This window comes from Silene latifolia, chromosome 2 (assembly GCF_048544455.1).
Source record: "Silene latifolia isolate original U9 population chromosome 2, ASM4854445v1, whole genome shotgun sequence".
In the NCBI taxonomy this organism is placed as follows: Eukaryota; Viridiplantae; Streptophyta; class Magnoliopsida; order Caryophyllales; family Caryophyllaceae; genus Silene; species Silene latifolia.
The window spans coordinates 26,354,693-26,379,103 of NC_133527.1; the positions used below are offsets into that span (position 1 = coordinate 26,354,693).

The 24,411-nt window shown below is 37.8% G+C and overlaps 5 protein-coding genes across 7 annotated transcripts; 4 read left to right on the plus strand and 1 right to left on the minus strand.

Moving 5' to 3' along the window:
- The first annotated feature begins 450 nt into the window (after positions 1-450).
- Positions 451-1,074, plus strand: LOC141637732 (acyl-CoA--sterol O-acyltransferase 1-like). The gene has a single exon (XM_074447176.1). The coding sequence runs from the start codon at positions 451-453 to the stop codon at positions 1,072-1,074; it is 624 nt and encodes a 207-aa protein (XP_074303277.1).
- A 4,151-nt stretch (positions 1,075-5,225) lies between these two features.
- On the plus strand, positions 5,226-6,860 carry LOC141642508 (acyl-CoA--sterol O-acyltransferase 1-like). Its single transcript, XM_074451343.1, has one exon. It carries the CDS (start codon positions 5,574-5,576, stop codon positions 6,684-6,686), a length of 1,113 nt encoding a protein of 370 aa, XP_074307444.1. The 5' UTR covers positions 5,226-5,573; the 3' UTR covers positions 6,687-6,860.
- Positions 6,861-10,209: 3,349 nt separating this feature from the next.
- LOC141642509 (acyl-CoA--sterol O-acyltransferase 1-like) lies at positions 10,210-11,625 on the plus strand. Its single transcript, XM_074451344.1, has one exon. The coding sequence runs from the start codon at positions 10,358-10,360 to the stop codon at positions 11,492-11,494; it is 1,137 nt and encodes a 378-aa protein (XP_074307445.1). The 5' UTR covers positions 10,210-10,357; the 3' UTR covers positions 11,495-11,625.
- Positions 11,626-12,730: 1,105 nt separating this feature from the next.
- On the minus strand, positions 12,731-18,009 carry LOC141642510 (large ribosomal subunit protein uL14mz). 3 transcript variants are annotated; one of them, XM_074451347.1, is made up of 4 exons: positions 17,766-18,009; positions 14,956-15,021; positions 13,688-13,782; positions 12,731-13,247 (listed from the first exon to the last, which is right to left on the minus strand). In XM_074451347.1, the coding sequence occupies exons 2-4, from the start codon at positions 14,987-14,989 to the stop codon at positions 12,870-12,872; spliced, it is 507 nt and encodes a 168-aa protein (XP_074307448.1). In that variant the 5' UTR covers positions 14,990-15,021; positions 17,766-18,009; the 3' UTR covers positions 12,731-12,869. The 3 variants fall into 3 exon arrangements, with proteins under 3 accessions (XP_074307448.1, XP_074307446.1, XP_074307447.1); XM_074451345.1 differs by having other exon boundaries at positions 12,731-13,250; XM_074451346.1 differs by lacking the exon at positions 17,766-18,009 and adding an exon at positions 15,816-15,920 and having other exon boundaries at positions 12,731-13,250.
- A 4,449-nt stretch (positions 18,010-22,458) lies between these two features.
- On the plus strand, positions 22,459-24,182 carry LOC141637754 (uncharacterized). Its single transcript, XM_074447184.1, has 3 exons — positions 22,459-22,464; positions 22,835-23,197; positions 23,712-24,182. The coding sequence occupies exons 1-3, from the start codon at positions 22,459-22,461 to the stop codon at positions 24,180-24,182; spliced, it is 840 nt and encodes a 279-aa protein (XP_074303285.1).
- The last annotated feature ends 229 nt before the right edge of the window (positions 24,183-24,411 follow it).

Here is a 24,411-nt window from a genome sequence, read left to right on the forward strand (position 1 = left end):
GGTTATGCAAGGTGGCATTTAGTAATGCGAGGTGGCATTATCTACGTGACCTTTAAGGTTTACCTTTTTAATAATATTTATAGATACGACGAAAGTCCAATTCATGGGACAATAATTGATGGTAGTATGTTGATTTTAGTGCATTAAGGATAATTGATTTCTTAAAAAAGAAATTTATAAGTACACTATCCCAGCCCTTAAATGTCATAGTATGCATTTTCAGTCCTTGGACGGTGGAATCGGACCCTCCGGTACTCCTTCGTGGGAATCATGATTCACGAGTACCTTCTGAGACACATTGTTTATTCAAACAATCACACTTCACATTTCACTGTCAAGTGCTCGTCTTCTATTCAAAACTTGCTTCTTGACACTACTTTTGTCTTAAAATCGCTGTATAAAAGACCAAATAACGAACCAAAACCGGAAAAACAAAGTTAGTTGGCGAAAATGGTAGAGGTAGCAGAAGACGAGATGAGCAACTTTGTTAAAGTATGGAATTACATCATCAGAGGAATTTTGTTAGGTGTGATAATTAAAACCTATGATTACAGCAATGAGATACCAGAAAAGTTGCTATGTATATTATATGGTTTTCACATATATTTGGCATTGGAGTTAGACTTAGAACCAAAATTCAATGAACCCTCGTTATCGTCGACTTGGCTACAAGATTTCTGGGGTAGAAGATGGAAAATCATGGTGAGCAGCATATTAAGGCCTACAGTGTACCTCCCAACGCTGAATTTCGCATCCAAGTTTGTAGGCCGGGAGATGGGTAAGCTGGTTGGGGTAATGGCTGCATTCGGCGTGTCAGGAATCTACCATGATCTTATATTCTACTACCTTGGGCGTGAGACACCGACGTTCCAAGTTTCATGGTTCTTTCTCCTCCATGGATTTTGCTTCTGTGTCGAGGTGATCGTGAAAAAGTACGTTGGTGAGAAAGTGAGGGTCCCTCGGTGGATCTCTGGTATTGCGACGGTGGGTTTTGTGATAGTTACCGGTGTATGGCTGTTCATGACACCGTCGTTGAGGGCCGGGTTGACTACCAAGGGAGTTCATGAATCATGAGTATGCGGTTGTTGATGCGTTCATTAAGCCGCATGATCCAAGCTTAGCACCATGGTTTGATTTATCTTTCGCTAAAATTTAAGACAGTTAAAATGGAGTTATTACTACTAGTCAATTTATGTATGATAAATTCTGAAATGCTATGTAGAATCGTACACCTAACTAATAAGAAAATTAAAAATGTCAATAGTGTACAGTATAGAATCTAAATGTAAAGTTGTAAACAAATGGAAACTATTATGAAAACGGTATCCTATTGAGTAAAATGTATATTCCGAAAATAATTTTATAAAAATAAGTATTTTTGTTAGTGGCTTGTCTCAGATTGGAGTAATTATTAAGGGACTAATGAGAGTTAAAACATGAAGAAATGGGAGGAAATTGGTGGTTAGTGGTGGTTGTGAAGGGTGGAAAGACGTAGACATGGCAAAACGGGTCGGGTCAATTCGGGTTTCTCATTGATTTCTGGTTAACTTGGGTCAGAACAGGTCATTTCGGGTCAATCGGGTCGGGTTGTTTCGGGTCGGGTCATTTTCAGGTCAATGAATAATAGAGAAATTGTCATTTCAAGTCTTTTCGGTTCAATTAGAGTTATATTTTGTCGGGTCATTTTCGGGTTTGGTGGTTTCAGATCGGGTCAATTTCGGGTCATACCAGTTTGGGTCAAGAAAGCTCGGGTCAAGTTCGGGTTGGGGCGTGTCACATTCGGGTGATGTAGTTCGGGTCTCGGGTTAGCTTTTTCGGGTCGGGTTCCTTTTGTCAGGTCTAAGAAAGAGGAGGTCAAGGAAGAATTATTATGGAGATAATGCATTACGCTATATTTCCAATTTCTATCTTCAACCCTCATTCCTTCCCTCCATTTTTTAGTTCATTTAAGCTTTATTACTTCCTTAATAATTCATCGCATCCCAAACAAGCCCTATTAATAAGATTGTTTCGGTGACATGTTATACTTAATTTACCTTAAATATTTCTTTTAGGGAAAATGAATAGGGTACTTAATTTCGTTACTACCCAGTAGGCAGAGCACGGATCGGATACCGATCCAAAGTGCTATTTCAGGTCGGATATCCATATTAAAAATTCCCGAAGTCAGATATTCATATTCAAACCAAATGTTTTAGATATCCAATCTTCGTATCGGATGGGGATATGCATATTTTGGAATTTACTTGGAAATTAAGTTTGAAACACGATCGTATCCATCGTCTTACATGATTTTCCTTTCTATTCTTACTTCAATTATTTTGACATAAATTTTAAGTACCACTTACATATTTTTCTAATATTTTTAAACTTTGTTAAGTTGTTGTATCAGATCAAAGTGTGTTTTTTTTTTCTTTTGAGAATTATACTTAAAATAGCGTTAGAAATTAAAAAAAAAAACGAAAAAAATAGAACCATTTTAAAATAATTAATCCAACACTGCAATGTTGGGATTCCATACAACCCCAATACCCCAATATAAGGATTGCTATCTAAACACATTCATTAAATAAAAAATAATAATAAATGACAAGAAAAAATACTCATAGTAAATAAAAGAAAAATATAGTTTTTGATCGGATCAGATATTTTATTTTTTTAATTTTAATATCCATATCCGATCCAAAAAAATCAAAGATTTTGGATCGAATGTCCAAACGTTCGGATCATTTCGGATAGTCGGATTTTTGAAATTGTCATCTCTTGAATCTATGAATAATCGTTGATGAAGGGAAACAGTGTAGCCGTCTTGATGTATTCATCCACGAAACAAATCTGATAATCTCCCCGTCGATTAAAACTTATTATATTGATAACAATCCCACGAAAAAATGGAAAAACCCGAAAGAAGGGACGGAACAACATATCTCACCAAAAGGGAGACTATTATTGAAAATAAGATAGATCTGCATAATATTAGTTGTTTAAGAGAGCTTTTGAGGGGCTTACCATCGATGGATGATCGATGAAAGCCCCCGAATAATAATGGAGGCTAGGTTTTTAGAGAGGGTTTTTTAGAGAGAGGGCTATGTTCTGATTTTGGTAAAAGTCAAAATAGCCAATGTTCGGATAGTCGGATTTTAGTACTCAAGATATTTTTGTTCAGTCATCACATTTTTTGAAATCAGAAGTTCGTTAAACAATACTTGCTCGTAAAATGTTGGCCATTTAAACACAAAAGGGGTGTTCGATTAATTAAATTTAACGACTTCGCCACTCTGGGTACACATTCCCCCGAAAACATAATCACCAATTGAGCTTCAAATAATAAAAACCCCGAGTTAAAATCCTCTCCATTTCCTAAAAAGAAAGAGAGAGGCCATTAGCTATCAACGGTCCAGATTATATTCTATCAATATCGAACGGTTCATGAATTATGTATAGAAATAAAGGTTTAATAGAGTATAGTGGAGATAATATTATTAAGGGATAATTCACGCAGACTGCGCGAGGTTTGGCTTAATTCACGTGGTGCACTGCGTTTAAGTTTGTCTTGTGCACTCCCGAACTTTCATTTAAGTGCACCATCTGCCCTTATTGGTTTTTCTGTTATGACGGCGTTAGAACTCTTTGTCTTTTTCCCTCCTCATATCTTTACTTTCCTCCACATTTCCCTCACAAACCAATAAACAATACTCTCTCCCTCTCTCTCACTTCCCCATTGCCCACTAATTGCCACCATTGATGAACAACAAATTACTTGTCTATCTCTAACTTTCCCAAAAAAATATTAGTTTCCTTCGTTTTCCCTCCAATCTCCACAATTACTTCTATCAGACTTCCCCAATTGTAACCACTAACCATTCACCACCATCCTCACACAACAGGTATTCATAATAAATTACTACTCTTTATCATTGTCCATTTTTTTCTCCCTTTCTTCCTTTAATCTCTTAACTACAAATTATGCTCCTATTGAAAATTTGAGATGATGAACCAATGAAATGGGAAAATATGATGATGAAGAATGACAAAAATGATGAACAATCAATCTGAATCTGCATTAAATAGGCGGTTTCTTGCTTTTATTGAAATTATTTATTTGAAGGATCTGGGCAGTTTGGGAATTATATTTGAGGAATTAGGTGGTGCGAATGTGTGGCGACGGAGAAAGGTGTTGATGATCTCAGGTGGTTGTTGTCGATGGGGCAGATTAGAGGAGACTTGTCGTGGTGGTGCGGTGGCTGTTGGTGAATTGGACTCGGGTTTTGATTCCGAGTTCAGTATTGAATATGGAGATGGTGAATGCAGGTGGCTCTAATTAAGCCGGTGATTCTGATATGAAGATACTGCTGCTGGTGCGCCGACTCGAATCACGATGGCTCGGTTGATGTTTGATTGGTGAGGTGAGGCAGTTGAATTGGTAATTAGTTGAATTGTCGATTGATATCGTGCCCGAGAACTGTTAACCATGGTGGTAAATTTGGTGGTTATTAATGGTGTTTATGGAATTATGGATGAATTATTGTGGTGTGAAATTGAATAATTGTGGTGGAGAAATGATAAGAAAAGGAAGACAGAAAGTTTGGGAGACAGACTCAAAAAATAGAGTGTTGTAAGAAGAAAAAAGGAAAATTTTGAGGGAAAAATAAGAAGTGCTTTGTGAGGAGAAAGGTGAAGATGACAATGGAGTTATATAGTACACTGTTAGTGATAGTGGGTTAACGGCGTTATAACAGAAAAAAAGAAAAGGGTAGATGGTGCACTTAAATGAAAGTTCGGGGGTACCATGTGCACAAACTTAAACGCAGGGGTACCACGAGAATTAAGCCAAACCTCAGGGGCACCACGTGAATTATCCCTATTATTAAATATGTTTGTGAGAGGAAATGGAGAGTATCTTTGTTGATAAAACACACGCTAAATTTAATACTCTCTTTGTCCGGGTCAATTGTTATCATTTGATTTTGGCACAAAGATCAAGAAAAGAGGAATGGACCAATTACTAAATGTCAAGTGGAACAAATTGAGGGTAAATGATTAAGTTGTTCATCAAGTTCATTCTTAAAATAGAAAGGACAACAAAGATACTCACTACACCCCCAATATGAAACAGGAATGACAAATGAGTGGGACGGAGGGAATATGTGATAACGTTTGCACTCAATGTGCCCATTTTTGTGATGGACTGATGGTGTCAATATTCAAATTTTTGATGAAGGATTCCATTTTCATTAAAATAAGGAGGAAGACATGTGAATTGGGTTCCATTATCGATAATGAGACATACGGAGTATTGTTTATTAAAACAAGGATATCCTTAAAACAATCATAGTTGACAGCTCCTTGTAAAGTGCTCCATATGGCGCTTATTTTAGCCAGGATTAAAGAACCTCACATTACTAAAACAGTAAAACCACTAATTTGAAGCTGTTTGCTCGTGTTCAATTCAAAAATAGCTTGTTAAGAGCACTCTAGTCTTCTGGTGTCTGGTGAGTTGTTCTAAGGTCTAGTTCTTGAATCAAACATCAATAAAGGTCAACTCACTCGAAAATCGCTGTTAATTGGCAAAGATGTTAGAGATCGCAGAAGATGAATTGAGCAACTTTGTTAAGGTATGGTTATCAATCTTAGTATCTTTGACATACTGTTATATCATCGGCAAGATTATTCCCAAAGGTTTCACAAGATTAATAACATTACTTCCTGTAATCTTTCTGTTTTTAGCTCTGCCTCTTAAACTCACTTCTCTTCATCTATGTGCCTTCACTTCTTTCTTCATTTCTTGGCTTGCTAATTTCAAGCTCTTGCTTTTTGCATTTGGTAAACCTCCTCTTACTTTTGACCCTCCACTCTCACTCATCTATTTCCTTTTAGTTGCTTGTTTACCCATCAAAATTGACACATCGAACCCAGATCAGAAAAACCTGCAGAAATCACAAAATGGAAAACACCCAGATCATGAAATTACAAATAAATCCTACCCATCTTATCAAAAACCAAAAAGTCAACCAAAGATTTCACCTTGGAATTACATCATCAAAGGAACTCTCTTAGCTATCATGATTAAAATCTATGATTACAGCAATGAGATACCAGAAAAGTTATTATGCACATTATATGGTTTTCACATATATTTTGCATTGGAGTTAGTCTTAGCATGTCTTGCAAAATCGGCTAAATGTTTCCTAGGATTAGACCTAGAACCTCAATTCAATGAACCCTTGGTGTCGACTTCGCTACAAGATTTCTGGGGTAGAAGATGGAATCTCATGGTGACGAGCATATTACGGCCTACAGTGTACCTCCCAACGCTGAATCTCGCCTCCAAGTTCGTAGGCAGGGAGATGGGTAAGCTGGTTGGGGTAATGGCTGCATTTGGTGTGTCAGGAATCTACCATGATCTTATATTCTACTACCTTGGGCGTGAGACACCGACGTTCCAAGTTTCGTGGTTCTTCCTCCTCAATGGTTTTTGCCTCTGCGTTGAGGTGATCGTGAAAAAGTACGTTGGTGGTAAAGTGAGGGTCCCTCGGTGGATCTCTGGCATTGCGACAGTGGGTTTTGTGATAGTTACTGGGGTATGGCTGTTCATGCCACCTTTGTTGAGGGCTGGGTTGAGTACCAAGGGAGTTCATGAGTATGCGGTTGTTGGCGCGTTCATTAAGCACATGATCCAATTCTAGTACCATGATTCGATCTAATTTTAGCGAATTATTGATTGTGTTTTAGAGGAGTTGCTACCAGTCATTTCATGTATGAGAAATTCATATGATCCATAGTCACCTTAATAATTACGCAATGTCAATGAATTGAACTAAATAAACACGCAACATTCTCATTGGCTAGGTTGCGTGATATATCGGGTGTACTTGAGAATCTGAGTCGATCTCTAAACCGTTCAATAGTAGATGGTCTGATTATCCACTGAACTATGATATGGTATTTTGTTCAAAGTTTACAATTTTGAATACTACTCATTTTTGCATTCTTAAAGGTACTTTGAAAAATCACAACTTAAAAGTTTTGACTAGACTTAATCCTGTGTCTAAATACCGATTCTCAAATTCTAAATCTTGGTGAAAATTTTGAAGTGTCTTGTGACATATTTAATAAATCACAAAATCTCATTGAAGATGGCACGTATCCGTCACTTTGGAGTGACGGATCACGGATACCATTTCCTCTCACAAATGACCCAAATAGAGGAGAGAGGGAAGCACATGAGGGTGCCCCCACCTTGTCCCCCTATCCGTTTTGTGAGTGGCATTACCCGTCACTTGTTCCGACCCGTCTTCAGCAAGACTAACTGTTAATAAATTGCATCCGCTTCGGGGAAGAGGATCACCTCTTGCGTCACCTCAATGGGCAAGAAACAATGAGTGGAAGTATGTACAAGATATGGCCCATGGGATGCAAAAGGCCTACATCTTGTATAATCATATCCAATGGCGGTGCCAGGATTTTAGACCAGCGGGGGCGAAGTGGTTATACTATAAGGCAACCTTGAAAAAATCCAAAAATTTTAACTAAAAATTTTAAAATTTTCAAATGCCAGCGGGGGCGGGCGCCCCTACTAGCCCTCCTCCTCGCTCCACCACTCATACCGCCTTATACTCGTTACTCTTTTGATGGTATCTGCTGATAGCCCCCCTTACGGAGACCCAGGTACCGAGCAACATATTCACTCTTTACTGTTTCTGAAAATTTTACCTTTACTACATGTCAGTAGGCCTCAGGGACGTAGCCAGGATAGAATTATAGGTGGAGCCGAACTTTTAAAAAAATTCTTAAATTTTTTATTGTTGTTCACATACATGTTCTCAAGCAAAACATCGTATATTTATTTTCCAAACAAAAAAAATCTACACATGCAATGAAAGAGTTAGCATTAAACGCTTAAACAACGAGTATAAATGTGTGCTGAAATATATTTTTGTCATCGTTTTGAATATTCAACTAAATATTACGAAAGATTATAAGCATGTTTGTTGTTAGGTCATTAGTTAAATGACAATAGATAAAAGAGATCCAAAAAAAAAAAAACTAAAGGCCCAAACAACGAATAAGCGTTCAAAAGTCCAACGAGTAAGAATGTGTAAAATGTTGAGCAAAAAATTAACAAAAAAGAAAGTTGCTTACAAGAGGAATCGAACCTGGGTTGCAAAGGTAAAGCTAAGAACTTCACCATTAGGTTACTACGACAATTACTCTAACTTATTAACAAAATTAATTATATACCTACCCGGGCCATGGCCCAGTCTGGCCCTAACGCAGCTACGCCCTTGGTAGGCCTGGCAAAATTTACCCGAATTTGACCCGTAACTGGAATTGAATTGATCTCAGATTGTTAGGTCTACCATGTTGTGTCCACATATATTAGTCACTTTCATTCTGTCAGCATCTCATCTATTTTAATGGGCGCCCATAAATACACTGGGTGAACTCCCTCGCACACTGGATTTATGTACAATCTGACACTTTTGCCCTTTAATTTCCCAACAGCCATGTGCGTGTAACATTCACTGTACTTGCATGGCCCCACACGTCACTTTTGTTTTTATTTCATTTCCCATTCCAATTTCCTCCTGCTCTCGTTTTCCAATTATGTTATGCTGTTTACTTCAAAAAAAAATTATGTTCGGTTTTACCATATTATAATTTGGTACCCTGTATAATTCTACGGTTTTCTCGTGTATTTTGTCAAAATGTAACTTTTGCTAAAATAATGACGACTTTGAAATACTTTTTATTTTTTGTCATAAAAAATGGTCAATATTTATCCAAAGTAGTCACATTTTTCTCGTCGCACATAAAACGGTCTTACAATGAAATTCGCGTATAATTTGAGAGTTAGTCTATACAAACGGTTAAGAGTTTTACACTAATATAGTTGTAAAACGGATTTAAACACAACGTCATTAATGGGTAAAAATGGTTAAAAAAATCATGTTTTACGATAAATCCCGTTTTACACTTATTTACTTTTGTTTAATACATAACGTTATTGATAGTGCGGGTTATATTTTAATAAGATCTCTAAAGTATACAACAATATTATCGTTTATTCTTAATTATTATATATTGATATGCTACATTTGCGGGTTATAAAATTTAACAATTTGACTAATTCGGCCTAAATATCTCTAACTGAAATTTTCATTTTGTCTCATTAATTAACAATTTGCACTTAATGAAAAAATGGGTCAAATCGAGTCGGGTATGGATCGGGTCAGTTTGGGTGGGATTATTTTGGGTTTGTCATACATCCCGGATCAGGTTATTTCGGGTTGGGTCACTTTCGAGTTAATGACTAAAACACTTTCGTTAGTACGACTACTATTTTGTAAATTTAACTATGCATTAGTAGACGAGAAAAATGTGATTATATTGGATAAATATTAACCATATTTTATAACAAAAAATTAAAGAGTATTTCAAAATGTTCTAGCAAAAATGTACGAATTATGCAGGGTACCAAGTTATAATATGGTAAAACCGAAGATAACTTTTTTTTGAAGTAAACAGATCATAACATAATTGGAAAACGAGAAAACTACTCGGTAGGAAATTGGAATGGGAAATGAAATAAAAACAACAATAGGTCTTGTTATAGACGGGTGGGCGAACAGACAGGTAAAGACCTCTAATAAAATGGGTAGGGGGGACAAGGTGGGGCACCCCCATGTGCTTCCAGTTAATAGATCCTACAACCAGTTGTACCCAGTTGTATACTCTAAAACCCGAGCTATATAATAAAGTTTTTGAGTTTTGTTTTAAAGAAGTCGAGCTATACCATAAAATTTCTGAATTCAGTCACTTAAACATAAAAAAATTAACTTTAAGAAAGCTCAATAAAAATACACATAAGCTCGATAAGATATAACTTGGTTGTATGATGCTATTGTACAACTGGAGGTATAATGTTATTTGTGATGTGCTTCCCATTTTATGGCAAATGGGTATTTTGTGAGGGAAAATGGTATCCGTTTATACGTATAGACGGATAGTGTCCGTCTATAATGAGAATTATAATGAGAATTAGTGTAAAAACAAAGTGACGAGTGGGGCCCCTGCAAGGCTGCAAGTAAACTGAACGTTACACGCAGATGGCTGCTGTATGGAAATTAAAGGACAAAAGTGTCAGACTGTACATAAATCCAGTGTGTGAGGGAGTTCACCCCGTGTATTTATGGGCGCCCATTTTAATAGACAAAAAATCAATTAAATTTGCAAGAAAAGCCTCACCTCCAGATATCCTCTACCAGTCCACCACTATATATTCTACTGCCTGATGTCACAGCCACATTTAAAGAGAGAGCTTTATTCCTAACAATCTCAACCAAAAAAAATCAAAATGACTGATTCCTCTACACTTGAGTTAGCAGAAGATGAGGTTCAGAACTTCATCATGGTATGGGCAACAGTTTTTGTATCTTTAACCTATTGTTATATTATTAGCAAGATTACACAAAAGGGTTTCACTAGATTATTAGCAATTCTTCCAATTATCGCGCTTTTCTTATCGCTTCCATTAAAACTCACATCTTTTCATCTTGGTGGTACTACAGCTTTCTTCATTGCTTGGCTTGCTAATTTCAAGATTTTACTCTTTGCTTTTGGTCAAGGACCTCTTTGCTCTCTTCCTACCATTTCATTTCCTCTTTTTCTTGCTCTTGCTTGTTTTCCTATCAGAATCCAACAAGACCCATCTCCTAAAACGTCGCAAAAATCGCAAAATGGCACAAACCCAGTTCATAATTCACAAAATAAAAATGACCCAGATCAGAAAACAGCTCAAAAACCCCAAAAGAAATCTTTATGGAATTATTTAATCAAAGCGGTTTTATTAGCTTTAATAATCAAGATTTATGATTATAATGAACTGATTCACCCAAATGTCTTATGGTTTATCTTCTGCTTTCACATGTATTTCTTCCTAGAACTTGCATTATCACTATTTGCAGCAGTGGTTAAATACTTCTCAGGCTGCGAAATCGAACCGCCATTTGATGAGCCGTTGTTATCATCCTCCTTACAAGACTTTTGGGGAAGAAGATGGAATATTATGGTGACAAGAATCTTAAGGCCTTCAGTGTACCTTCCTACACTGAATCTCTCTTCCAAGGTCATAGGAAGAGAGTGGGCTTCATTGCCTTCGGTGATGGCAACGTTCCTGGTGTCGGCATTGATGCACGAGCTCATATTCTATTACTTAGGCCGCATTACGCCAACGTTTGATGTCACTTGGTTCTTTTTATTGCATGGATTTTGTCTGTGTGTCGAGGTCGCTATAAAGAAGGCTGTAGGAAGGAAATGGAGGGTGCCAAGGTGGATTTCTGGCCCTGCGACAGTGGCGTTTGTCGTGGCAACGGGGTTTTGGTTGTTCTTGCCGCCGTTGGTGAGGGCTGGGTTGGATACTAGGCCGTTTGAAGAATTTGCTGCGGGCGGTAAGTTTGTTAGGAGTGTCAAGCATGCTCTTTCTTTTCAGTAGTGATGTGTTTCTCTAGACCTTGTTTTTTAGGAGTACTTTAATAATTATGATTGATCTTTAATTCTTAAGAACCTTGAAGTTGGATTGATCTTTCATCATTATTGCATAATTATGGGTATTTGTTTAGTAAAGCTTGAGCTAGTGTTATTGATTTCATCATATTACGGGAAATGAAATGGCGTCACCTAATGACAGGGCGTTATTGGATGGTAGTATCAGTACTGCCCTCTTACAATTTTACGTGGAATTCATATAAATCTATTTCCTGTAGACGGACTTTACACGGTGCATGTAAAAGGGTGATACTCAAATTCAGTAACCAAAATCGGTAATGCAGTATCGTTAATTTTCATTTTGTTTGGTTTTGGTAGAGAAACAGAGATCAAATTGTTAAATTGACAATGTTCATTTGGTGGGTGTCACTCGTGGCCCTCGTGGATCTGGGGGGGGTGCAAGTGTGCAATTAATGGCGGAGAACAAGAGCAACCATCTCAATATACAATTGGTCTCCCTTGTGACGGGTTACCATTTGTGGCGGATATTTTGTGAGATAAAATGGTAACAAAATGGGTTAGTGGAGAAAGGGGACCACATGAATAGTGTTGCAGAGAGAGAAAAAGTGGGTACTTTGTGAGGTAAAATGGTATCCGTCACTCAAGAGTGACGGATATGTGCTGTCACAAACAAGAATTTGTACTCAATATAATGTGGTACCCAGCAAAAATAAAAAATAAATATTTCCTCCGTTCCGGACATTTGTTTGCCTTTTTTTATTTTTTTTGCACAAAGATCAATGAAAGAGAAAAGGGTTAATTATTGATCCAATTGTCTATCAAAGACATCCTAAATAGAAAGGCAAACAAATAAACAATTAACTAAGACACCTCAAACAAATGACCGAGGCAGAGGGAATATATTACTCCGTAGGTAGTATAGTACTACTTACATTAAACCTTTCTGACCCAGCTAGTTAAGATTCTCTCATTTAGCCCCAAGCATAATTAATTTTCTTTACAATCTGCATAAAAAAAATTCCATAATTAATTGGCCAGAATGACGAACTTTGTGAGAAACTGGGTACAGTACAATGAAGAGGAAGCCAGTTTACACAGAAGAGTGGACATAAGGTTCAAATGAAAGTTTCACATAAATATGCTCCGAAATAGTGTTGAAATTCTTGTCCATCCGACAGCTTTACCCAAAAAGTTTGTAAAACAGATTTATTTGGTAGCTAACTTTTCAATTAACCGAGTTGATAATTGTATAAAAATAGATCTGTTTTACGATATGATTGTATAAAACCGTCTTACATGAGATGATGAGAATAACTCGATAAGGTATAGTCTACAGCAAAAAAGCAAATCAACCAAGAAAATTAGGCCAAGTGTTGTGCTAAAGTGAGGATCTTAAGATGCTTTTTCTTGCGAAGCTCATGAGGTACTGGGCCGAAAACTCGGGTTCCCCTAGGCCCGTCGTTCTTGTCATCAAGAATCACAGCAGCATTGTCATCAAACCTGACTTCGCTCCCGTCACAACGGCCTCGTGGCATGGCTGCTCTTACAACGACGGCCCGCACGACTTTGCCCTTCTCGACCTTACCTCCAGGCCGGACTTCCTTGACTGAAGCCACTATTGTGTCCCCTAGCCTCGCTCCATACTTATCAGCCTTGATAGCTTGTATACATTCAATCACCTTAGCCCCGGAGTTATCTACCACTGTAAGCTTTGTTCCCATCTGTATGAAGGTCCTGTGCTGCTAACCATTACAAGTACATTATTATGTGTCAGAAAAATCACATGAAGTCTCACAACATTTATCATTTCAGGAATGGACAGTTGTATTTAGCATCAAGAGCATTTCATCTACAAAATCAATATCAAAATCCCACTAGATGGCATGGTGCAGCTCAACTGGTAGAATGTATGATGTATCCAACATTAGTGTGTAGCAAAATTTCATCATATTGGCTAGCAGTTTCCTGCAGGGTGAAATCCAAGGGGATGTGACAACTATATATGAAAGTTTAAAATGGATAGCCAAGTGTCGTAAACTCGTACCCATGTCGGGATGGCGAGTGTAGAACATGGGGTATACGAGCGTTAAGAATCCTCAAGGCAAACCATACAAAGGTAATGTCATACAAGTTAGTTAAGACTGAGGCCAGATTCAATAAACCAGGTAAGGGAATGAACCTGGACAAAAAGACGGCTGTTTATCATCTCATAGCTGGATTTTAGTATACCAGAACTGTTGCCACTGGTAAGACCGCCTAGCAATGATTTGGTCCCTTCACGTGTAAAATAATACAGTCAATATCGGAAGGAAGCTGAAGATGAACACACAAGCTAATCTAAACAGAGTTATCTATTTCACTCAGTCTGTGACTGTTAGAATACTAGAGACTGGTATGCATCTCAATTGCCAAAATCGCAAATCAAAATGACGAAGAATCAAGTTGAAATAGCAGTAAGACACCATAATACAAGCCTTTGTTACTTGCTTCTTATGCGAAAAGTGTAATGTTTAAGATTTAGTCAAAAAAATATGGTGGCTCTGTGATGAGGTGAATTAATGTTTACTTCCACTAGACACAAAGGGACATTGTTCTTTGGCTTGGAACACATTGGAATACACAGAAGTAGTTTGTAGATCCCTTTTAAACTGGTTTAATCATGGAATAGCAGACTGTCAAAGGACATTAGGTTAAAGGCTAGCTGATACGGCTTCTAAACTCACTGCAACATTTTCAAGTACATCTAGCTAATGGAATTAGAAAAAAAAATAACATAAAACCAAGTAATTAACTTCACACTTTCACAGAACATTATACAATGAATTACCCATGACAGAGGTCATGGGGCATCCTTCCATCCAACACCCACTTATTTTGACAGATAACATCATTGCATTCTCCGCGTTCATGCAATCCAGGACATAAGGATGTATTTCAGTTCAGACAGAAGAAAAGGAAACAAGGTTATCTATGTAAGAAAACATTGTGTCATGTAACACTACTACTCAAGATTCCCTTAATTATGTTGGTCGACTTAACTCCGCAGTTTTCTGTTTCCTTATCCTTTCAGACTTCTCTATTAATCCTTATTTTCACTATAAGAGAAGGGAGATCGTGATCTCCATCCAGTCATCTCCCCGTACTTCGCTTACAAGGCATCAATTTGATCATATCATTGGAATTCAGCTTAATACCAGAATATTGATACGTTACTTGATTATCCAAAAGAAACTAAAGAATATAATACACACAGCGATATTAGAGGTTAAGCAGTTTCCTATGTGATCAGCCAACCATTTAACTGTCAGAGCCGACAACTTACACCCCTTCTATAGAGTACATCCTGCATAACATGAATGTGACGCCAAAGCAACCAAATTTTCAGACGAACCAACATATAGTAGATATATGGAACTACAAGAAAGCAACGAAACAGTAAGCACGTACCACGAGATAACTTAGGTGCTAGAGCAGCTGCCATGTATTCTATCTTCCCAGGTAATATAGATCTTGCTGTCATTACAAAAGAAGAAACGAGAGAAAAAAAAAACAGAATATTAGCAGGAAAAAATAATTAATATTTGGAAAATGGAGATAACTTGTTTCAAATTTATTATTCTACTACACAATACAGTTCAGTGAGAACTCCAGGGTAACAAAAAATAGCTGACAATAAATATTGTTTATGGTAAAAACAGTATTCAACATTGTCTAACAACCAAAGGTATCAACAACGACAACATTACCCGAATGCCTCAATGACTCTCGCAAATTGCGGGGTGCGGCGGGTTCGGATGTAAGCAGTCCTACTCTTGTGTTAGCAATACAAAGAGGTTGTTTGTGAATGACCCAATATGAAAGTTGTGTCGAGAACTACATCGAAGAACCGCTACTTCACAAGTAGGGATGGCAACAGGTCGAGTCCACTAAGACCCGGACCCGTGACCCCCACCTTCAAGACCCGACCCTTACCATATAGGGTCTAAAATCAATGGACCCCATATCCATAGGGTCTGGCTCGGGGCCAGGTGTAACTGCGGGTCTGGGTCTGGGTCCGGGTCCGGGTCTACTGCGCGTCTGACTTGACCACAGATTTATCATACAATTAAAACTACTTATAAGGTAGAACCATTTAGAAGATCACCCATCAATATCCATTTGATTTTTCAAGCTAAAAGACACATGTATGCCACAATGATTTTCAATTCAACAAACATATGAACAATAAAAAGATTAGGATCATACTAACCAATTCAAGGATTAATAGAGATAAAAACCCAACTAAAAGGGGATGAATAGAGAGTTACTTTTATTAGAATTGACAAAGGAATAGAACTATCTAAGGAGAACGTCGTAGTTGTTGGTCGTCTGGTCGTCAATCACAGGTTTCAGAACGTCGCCGTTGTTGGGTGTGGATTAGGGAATTAGGGTTAATGGGAAAAGGGAGTGTTAGATGTAGAAGAAGTCAAGAAGATAAAAGGAAGATAGTATGTGTTTGACTAATTGACTTGCACTAATTGGTGTTAATGTACTGCGTGTGTTTTGTATGTTTAATTTTTTTTTTTTTTTGTAAATTTCGGGTCCAGGTCTCGTAAGTGAGGCCCAGACCGCGACAGCTGACCGCTGACCGTACCCGCAACTTTTACGTAAGACCCATATACGACCCATACCATTGAGTCTTAAAAATTCAGACCCATTTGGGTCTGACCCAGAGGGTCTAGGTCGGGTCTTCGACTCACTGCAATCCCTATTCACAAGAGGAAAAAGCGCAGCCACTTGAGTGAACCAAAGGTATCAACATTGATGTCTATTTGTACTTTCGTAGAGTGAAAAAAACAAGTTAGAATTATTGATATTACTGCAGTTGATGTCATCTCATATTCACACAAAACCCCTCGTCCAACTCCTCTATGCATCGATCCTCTTCTTCCTCGTGAGTCGTGTCTACAACGACCCTCTATTTTCACCATTGTGGAATAATGGTTGGGAGTACTCAACGCTGTAAGTGACGGAGGGCAACTATAATGCTGAAAGTGTTTTTTGTATAAAAGCTAGAAATGCTGTAAGGAAACTAATAGACTGAAGTTTCACCATCAGACCATTAAGAATGAAACAAATGATAACAGAAAACACAATGAATACCCAAGTAACCCTACTCCTCATTTCTTAAGAAGAGACGTAGACGGTCTAATCAACCAATCCCCGTGTTTTACTTGCTCAAAATAAAGGTACTACTTTTGTAAAATCCCCTAGCATGGAGCCTCTAACACAACTCGTCAATAACCCGAAACAAAAACAACTAAAACTATAGATATGTGACCCTAGAAGCACGCAAATTTGAGACACCTTGAGCAAATATAAGGACACATTAGTATTGAATATCCAAGTAATGTAGATAGATTTTGGGTGACTAGTCCTCCTTTCTAAAGACCCTCAATTGGACTCTCTGTAAGCAAAACAATGGGGATAAATGGATACTCAATATTGCAATCTACAAGAAACAAGACTAGAACCCAGAGCTTGGATAGAGAAACAAAGAACGTGGCGAAAGTTTCTCTTCATTAAACTATGATATTTGATACTCCCTATGTCCCGGTTATTTGTTGTCCTTTGATTTTGGCACAAAGACCAAGGAAAGGGGAGGGGGCCAATTACTAAATGACAAGTGGAATAAATTGAGTGTGAAAGATCAAATTACTCATCAAATTCATTTTTAAAATAGAAAGGACAACAAATGACTGAGACGCCCGAAAATGGAAAAGGACAACAAATGACCGGGACAGAGGGAGTATAACCTATCAAAGCAATCTAACTAGGGTATTAATCAGAATGAATATTATACTCCGTATATAACAGAGGGGTCAGGAATAAGGCTGCGTATATCTGATCCGACCCCCTTACCGGCTTACCCTGCAATTCACGGCCGCGGGAGTCATTGAGGCACCGGGGATAATGTTACTGTTGTCAATCTACTAGTTTTGCTAACCAAAGACCTCAAATTTAATTTCCCAGTTCAAACTTTTCGAATGTATTATACAAAATTAAGTTTCAAAATCTGAAATCCACACATTTAAGCAACCAAATCACGTTTTCATAGAAAGAATGGTCTGATTACATAAATTCCAGTTTATGAGAACCAATTTAAAAATCATTACATAAAATAGAAATCTGGAGAAATTATTGAAGCAAAAATGTCAAGACATTTACAATCAAATGAACAAACCCAACAAACACATTAAATTACTTCATGGAAATACCTGAGAAGGATGGGAGGCGGTTTAGTGTTCTTCTAATGGCGGAGTCCGTTGCGAGGTCTTGTAATTAGCCGCTTTTTTTTAGGGTAACTCTATTAACTCACTCGTTTTTGTCCCCTGGGTACGCGGGGTAAATGGGTAATTCACTCCTAAGATGAGAATTTAACATGAGATAAATAACGATAACGACTTGTAGATAAAGAGGGCAAATTTTTTTCGATAACGAGTTTGTAGATAAAGAGGGCACATTTTTTTTGTTAATTGGTGGAGTACATATTATGCTTTTGTCTTATTTATTAGTTGACTCATTTTAATTTAAGACGAATATATATCCGTTTTAAATAAGAATTTGTTGGTAATGATTCGTGTAGGTGGTAAACTGATAAGGGCTCTTTTCTTCTAAAAAAAATAGTCGAACTTTCGATTTTTCGCTCTTGTGCATGAAAAATCAAACTTAACAGGTTTGCGTAGGGCTGAGTATCAATCCAAAACCGGATCAAACCGGACCGGACCGAAAACCGAAATAAAAATCTAGTGGGCTGAAGACCGGACCTAAAACTTTCTGTCTTAGATCGGACAAAATCCGAAATATTTGGTCTGATCCGATCTTGGACCGAAATGGACCTAAACTAGTTTGTTCACTATTTCGAATACGATAATGGCCTGTTTGGAAACAGGTATTTTATTTTAAATCATGAATTTGGCCCAAATATGGTGTTTGGGCTGATAGCATAATTTGAATTTGGATTTGATAGAAATCCTATCAAATTCTAAACATTAATAAATAGGCCCATTTCAAATCCACACCCTTACCCCTCGTATTCCAAATTACAACTCCAGCCCACAGTTCACATCTCCATCATCTCGATTCATCAACATCGATTTCATCGACAAAGTTCATCCCCAATTTCTAGGGTTCGTGCCTGCGATTTCATCGACAAAGTTCAGCCTGCGATTTTTCCTGGATTATAATCATCGTTTTTCTTCTCACCAACATCCATCAGAGCAATTCAAGTATGTTTATGCCTCTTTCGATTTTTCTAGGTTTAAGTTTCTAATTACTCTGCTAAATTATGATTTGTGTGTTGAAATTTATCGTTTCATTTGTTCATTGAATAGCTGATATTCGATTTTTTTTGTGTATTGAAGTTTATAGTTTGATTAGTTGATTGAATGGATGATATTCAATTTTTGTGTGTTGATATAATGGAGAAATGGACGAACCCATGCCTCTTTATAGTTGTTTCGTTCATTTTATGTTTTTATGATGGAGAGATGGAGTTTGAATTAGTTTCGTCATTTGAATTAGTTGTGCGGGTCGTGTGTGTTGATGATGAAATCGACTTTTCGGCTTTAGTTTTGGTTAGTTAAAGTGTAAATAACATTGATTTGAGGCTAGAGTGTATGATAGGGATGAGTTAGATTTTGAGAAGAGGTTCTTGTAACACCCCCATACTCCAAGTGCCTTACCAGGACCACTCAAGGCATGGAAGTGCTACCATCTCGGTTACCCGAGGCAATGATAATCAAATGACAATGAAGAAACATAATTTAAATAACAATATAGTTTAAAGTGATTACATGATCAAAACCAAAACTGTTAAACTGAAATACAAGGTTCTCAGACGGTCTACTGATAAAACTATCAAAGCTATAAAACATCGTCTGACACAGCGGAAGACTTCTAACTGCCACGTGATGAGTGATGACCCATCCCAGCTATCCCATACGCGTCATATCATACATGCTCAATGACTGCTCACCACCCCCGAATGGATCACCACAGTTTTTAAAACATTTAAACGGGGTCAGTACTAATTACACAAAAACAATGCCACAATGAAACAAGTACACAAACAGTTCAAACAGCTCAACACAACTCCAATCTCCATCTCCAATCTCCACACAACTGACTACACACTAAAGTGTGTAGCCCTGCCAGAGTACCCATCGCAACAGGTTACTCCTCGCCGCCAGTGGGGGACCGCAGCCGTTCCCACCTAAGCCCCGCTCATCTCCATCGAGCGATAAACCCATGTTCATTAATGTGTACATCCCTCCTGTGGCGGGTTCCACAAGAGGCGAATCAAGGGCGTGAAGCCACTCCCGCAAGTGACTCCACTCAGCCAGGGACGCACCCCGAAGAAACAGACAGATACAACAACAGTCAACGACAATAAACAACAACCGTCACAACACCAACAATTACCAACAGTACAATATCACAACTGTCTGAAACAATCAACAACACAATATCACAACCGTCTGAAACAACCAACAATTACCATCTACAAAGACAATCACCACACACATCATGTAACTAATGCGATTAGGGAAACCCTACCGGAATAGCGACCCACAAGACCGTCGTCAACAATGACTAAACAACAATGTCCCTCTACGAATCTTCCTCCTACAACACATATTCACATAATTATCACCCAATCCATACAACATACCCAAAACCCCCAAATCTACCAAAATAGGGTTTTAACCAAACTTAAAGAAACAACATAAAAACTATACAAGGATCTTACCCTCGACACGACGAACTCAACGGCGTAAAGAACACGACGATCCGACCACCTTAGCCTTTGGGATTTGTTAATAACGTGACGAAAGCGAACTACGTAACGCTTTTCTCTTCTCTTAAAAGGTTTTAAGAAGTAAAAATGATTAAGAACAATGACGAAAGCCTTTTATATAAATCTCGCGTTATTAACAAAACCCGGCTAAAACAACCCGTAAAACACACTTACTCGATCGAGTAAGGCACTTACTCGATCGAGTGCCCCCTACTCGATCGAGTACCCAACTTACTCGATCGAGTACCCTACAGGCAGACTACTGTTTTGCGTCAAAAACTACTTACTCAACAGAGTAAGCCCCACTCGATAGAGTACCCAAAGACTCATAAAACCGTAGTATTACAATTCTATCATCTCTGGGTGCTAGAGATGATAGAGTGTGTGCATGTTCAAGGTAGTCTATTTGCATTATTCGTGTACCCTACCTGATACTTCAGACTTTGACATGGATATGAGAGTTATGCAACATATATGGAGTCACACTCATGCTTGTAGTCTTGTAGGTGGATAGTGTTCTAGGTTGGCAGTCTCGAGACTTATATTTTGAGCATTTGAGCTAGCCTTTAGGGTGTATAAAAAATAATGTACATAAATCAGAATGCATTGAGCTGATGCTTGATGTACTGTACTCTTCTGTTTACATTTTATAAACTCACTATAATTTTTCAGATTTGAGGCTATTGAGTAATATGGCGGGTAATAATGAACGGGAATCACGGACACGTGTCAGAATAGAAGAAGAAGATGGTGATATGGAGCTTTTCACGCTAGTTGTGCGTTGTGTTATCGTTATAGTAGGGGCGTTGAATTACAAAAGGTATAAGGTTAGGGATTTGGCTTGGAACGAACACGAACGTTCACAAAAAAGAGCAATGTGGTTAGATACATTAAGAAACAATGGAAAATGTCAAGAGCAATTGCGTTTCGATAGGCGTTGTTTTGAGAAATTATGTAGGATTCTGAGATCAAAGGGTGGGTTAGTTACCTCTAGAAAAGTGACTAATGAAGAAGTTGTCGCATTTTTTCTCCACACCCTTGCTCACAATTTGAAAAATCGAACTATTCAAGCTCTTTTTGCACGATCAGGAGAAACCGTGAGTCGCCAATTTCACACGGTGCTCCGAGCTGTTTTAAAAATAGGAAAATACTACGTGAAGGAAGTTGATACTACCACTAGTTTTGTCAATGATCCAAAATTTAAATGGTTTGAGGGTGTGGTTGGCGCCCTTGACGGCACTCATATAGATATAACTGTCCCTTTAGAGGATCGAGGTAGGTATCGGGATAGAAATGGTCACATTAGCACAAATGTTTTAGCAGCTTGTGATCCAGATCTCTGTTTTACATATGTTATGATCCAAAATTTAAATGGTTTGAGGGTGTGGTTGGCGCCCTTGACGGCACTCATATAGATATGGTTGTCCTTTTAGAGGATCGAGGTAGGTATCGGGATAGAAATGGTCACATTAGCACAAATGTTTTAGCAGCTTGTGATCCAGATCTCTGTTTTACATACGTTCTACCTGGGTGGAAAGGGTCTGCTTCTGATCAACGTGTCCTCCGCGACGCTCTTCAAAGGCATGCTTATAATCTTAAAGTACCAAAGGATAAGTATTTTCTTGTGGACTTAGGGTATACCAATGGTGAAGGTTTCTTAGCATCATATAAAGGTACAAGATACCACTTAAATTTATGGCGAGGGAACACCCCAACAAATTCCAAGGAGCTTTTTAACTTGCGCCATTCGTCAGCTCGTAACACAATTGAATGAGCATTTGGTTGCATGAAAAAGCATTGGGCTATTATGAGGACCAGTAGCTTTTATGGTAAAAAAAACCCAAGTCAGAATCATAAATGCTTGTGTCATTCTACACAACTTCTTAAGATTTGAAAAAATGGATGAAACGGCTCTAATGAATGAGGTAGAACAAGATTTACAAAATGCAGTGTTTCAAGAAGAGGATGGTGGAGACGATTATGTAGTGAGTGTTAAACAAACAGAAGAGTGGAATAAATTTAGAGACGATCTTGCGGCAAAAATGTGGAACGATTATCGAGCTAGGAGGGGTATCTGACTATCCTCTAGCTCCTTAAAAAAGAGGAAAATGATGGTGGTAAGTAGTCATTAAAAACTCTTCATTTATGTTCTCTAGCTCCTTAAATTTATGCTCTCTGTTTTATTTTCTAAACAATTATTCGACTAATGGTATCTAGACAGTCTAGTACTGAAAAAATGAAATTGGCAAGACTTTACTAAAAAAACATGCTGCTAATGAATGTACTGTACTTGATTGATATATTGACAGAATGGGGCATGTACTTACTATCCATCTGTTGCACTGCCTCTCTAGCTCCTTAGAGTACAGTACTGGATGATATATTATATTATCTTGCTGCAATGTTAATGGTTTAATTTGCACTCATCAGTATTTGTTTAAATCGCTTTGTTTAATGTTGTAGATTCTGACCTATATCTTTTTATAGGTGATGGCTGAAAAAAGAAAGCAAGTTTTGGTTCCTACACAACCCAAGAAGAGAGGATATATTTCTTGGAATAGCCAAATGGATGCTCTTTTAATTTCAGTGTTGTATAATCAAGTAAGTCAAGGAAACAAGGGAGATGGAGATTGGAAGCCTCAAGCCTACCAAGCGGTGGTAGATGAGGTAAGAAGCAAGCTAAATGTATCCGTTACTACTGAAAATGTGAGGAATCGTGTCAGGATTTGGAGAAGGCATTATAGAACTATCATGGAGATAAGAACCAAAACTAAATTCAAGTGGGATGAGGAGAGAAAGATGGTGTTAGTATCACGTGACGATCATGATGAATGGGATACATATATCAAGGTAATCCGTCTGCCTTCTATTCTATTTTTTTATTCTGGTTACCTGCTTAATTATGATCAAAGATTGTACTGGCATATTCCTTTTCGACTGTACTGGGATATTTCTTTTGCATTCTGTTAGGTGAACGTTGGATTATATTGCTTCATTAATAGCATTCGTAGCTGCGGTGACATCTAATGTGGCATAGCTAGTTTTCATGGCCATTGCATTACTGACAGTAACTGTATCATATAGTTACAGATTTACATTTTACAGTGCAATCCGTGATCATAATTAAGCATTTAAGCATCATCATACACCTGTATGAGTTAGGTTCAGCTTGTGTATGAGATTGTCAAATTGGTTAGCTGCAGTACAATGGCAGATGCATAGTTGTAGTTCAGCTTGTCGGACTTTAATGTATTATGTGAGCAGACCTTGTATTTTATCAGATTATTTTATTATAAGCTTTTGAGTTGAGACCTTGTTTATCAGACTAACATGTATGTGTCTTTTTTCTGCATACTCATTGTAGGCCAACCCACCTGCTTCATCTTATGCCAATAAATATATCGAGCATTGGGATGATATGTCGATATTACTTGGACCCGATAGAGCTGTTGGTGATGGAGGGGAGCACTATGAAGAGGGTGCTACTATGATGGATGAGGAAGCATGTGATGGTTCGACTTCTAGCATCGATACTACTTCAACAAGCTCCAAAAAGAAGCGAAAAAGTGATAGTCTAGCTGATGCGGTTACTCAAGTTGCTAACACACTCCAAAGTTATGTTGATGCTGGACTAAAAGCAACTCCAACTTTGGGAGGAAAAGAGGTATTTGATGAGGTTTCCAAAGTTGTTGGCATCCTACGTCCTCAGATTTTATTTACGTTAAATATGTTCGTGGAGGCGCCGGTGAAATTTCAAGTTCTCAAAGACCTTCCGAGTGATAAAAAATTAGATTGGATTTTGCTTTGTCTTGATGAGCGTAATCGAGCATTCTAGTTGAAACTGTAAACCGAATTTGATCATAGTTAGACAATTTGAGCATTCTAGTTGAAACTGTAAACCGAATTTGAGCATTCTATTTTGTATTGCGGAAAATTTTAGCCTAAAAAACCTTGCAATGTGAGTTAACTATTGAGTTTGGATCAAATTTGGATTCTCAAATTCTTTGTATTGCCAAACATAAAAATTGGATTTCAAATTCTAAATTTCAAATCCCTTGTTTCCC

What these genes read in the sequence shown, in the direction of transcription:
- LOC141637732 (XM_074447176.1), top strand. Translation starts at nt 451, where the DNA reads ATGGTAGAGGTAGCAGAAGACGAGATGAGCAACTTTGTTAAAGTATGG.
- LOC141642508 (XM_074451343.1), top strand. Translation starts at nt 5,574, where the DNA reads ATGTTAGAGATCGCAGAAGATGAATTGAGCAACTTTGTTAAGGTATGG.
- LOC141642509 (XM_074451344.1), top strand. Translation starts at nt 10,358, where the DNA reads ATGACTGATTCCTCTACACTTGAGTTAGCAGAAGATGAGGTTCAGAAC.
- LOC141642510 (XM_074451345.1), bottom strand. Translation starts at nt 14,989, where the DNA reads ATGGCAGCTGCTCTAGCACCTAAGTTATCTCGTG. An exon ending in AGCACCTAAGTTATCTCGTG is followed by an intron (nt 13,783 to 14,955) that starts GTACGTGCTTAC and finishes TTACACGTGAAG; the next exon opens with GGACCAAATCATTGCTAGGC. An exon ending in ACAGCCGTCTTTTTGTCCAG is followed by an intron (nt 13,251 to 13,687) that starts GTTCATTCCCTT and finishes TGTAATGGTTAG; the next exon opens with CAGCACAGGACCTTCATACA.
- LOC141637754 (XM_074447184.1), top strand. An exon ending in AATGGGATACATATATCAAG is followed by an intron (nt 23,198 to 23,711) that starts GTAATCCGTCTG and finishes TACTCATTGTAG; the next exon opens with GCCAACCCACCTGCTTCATC.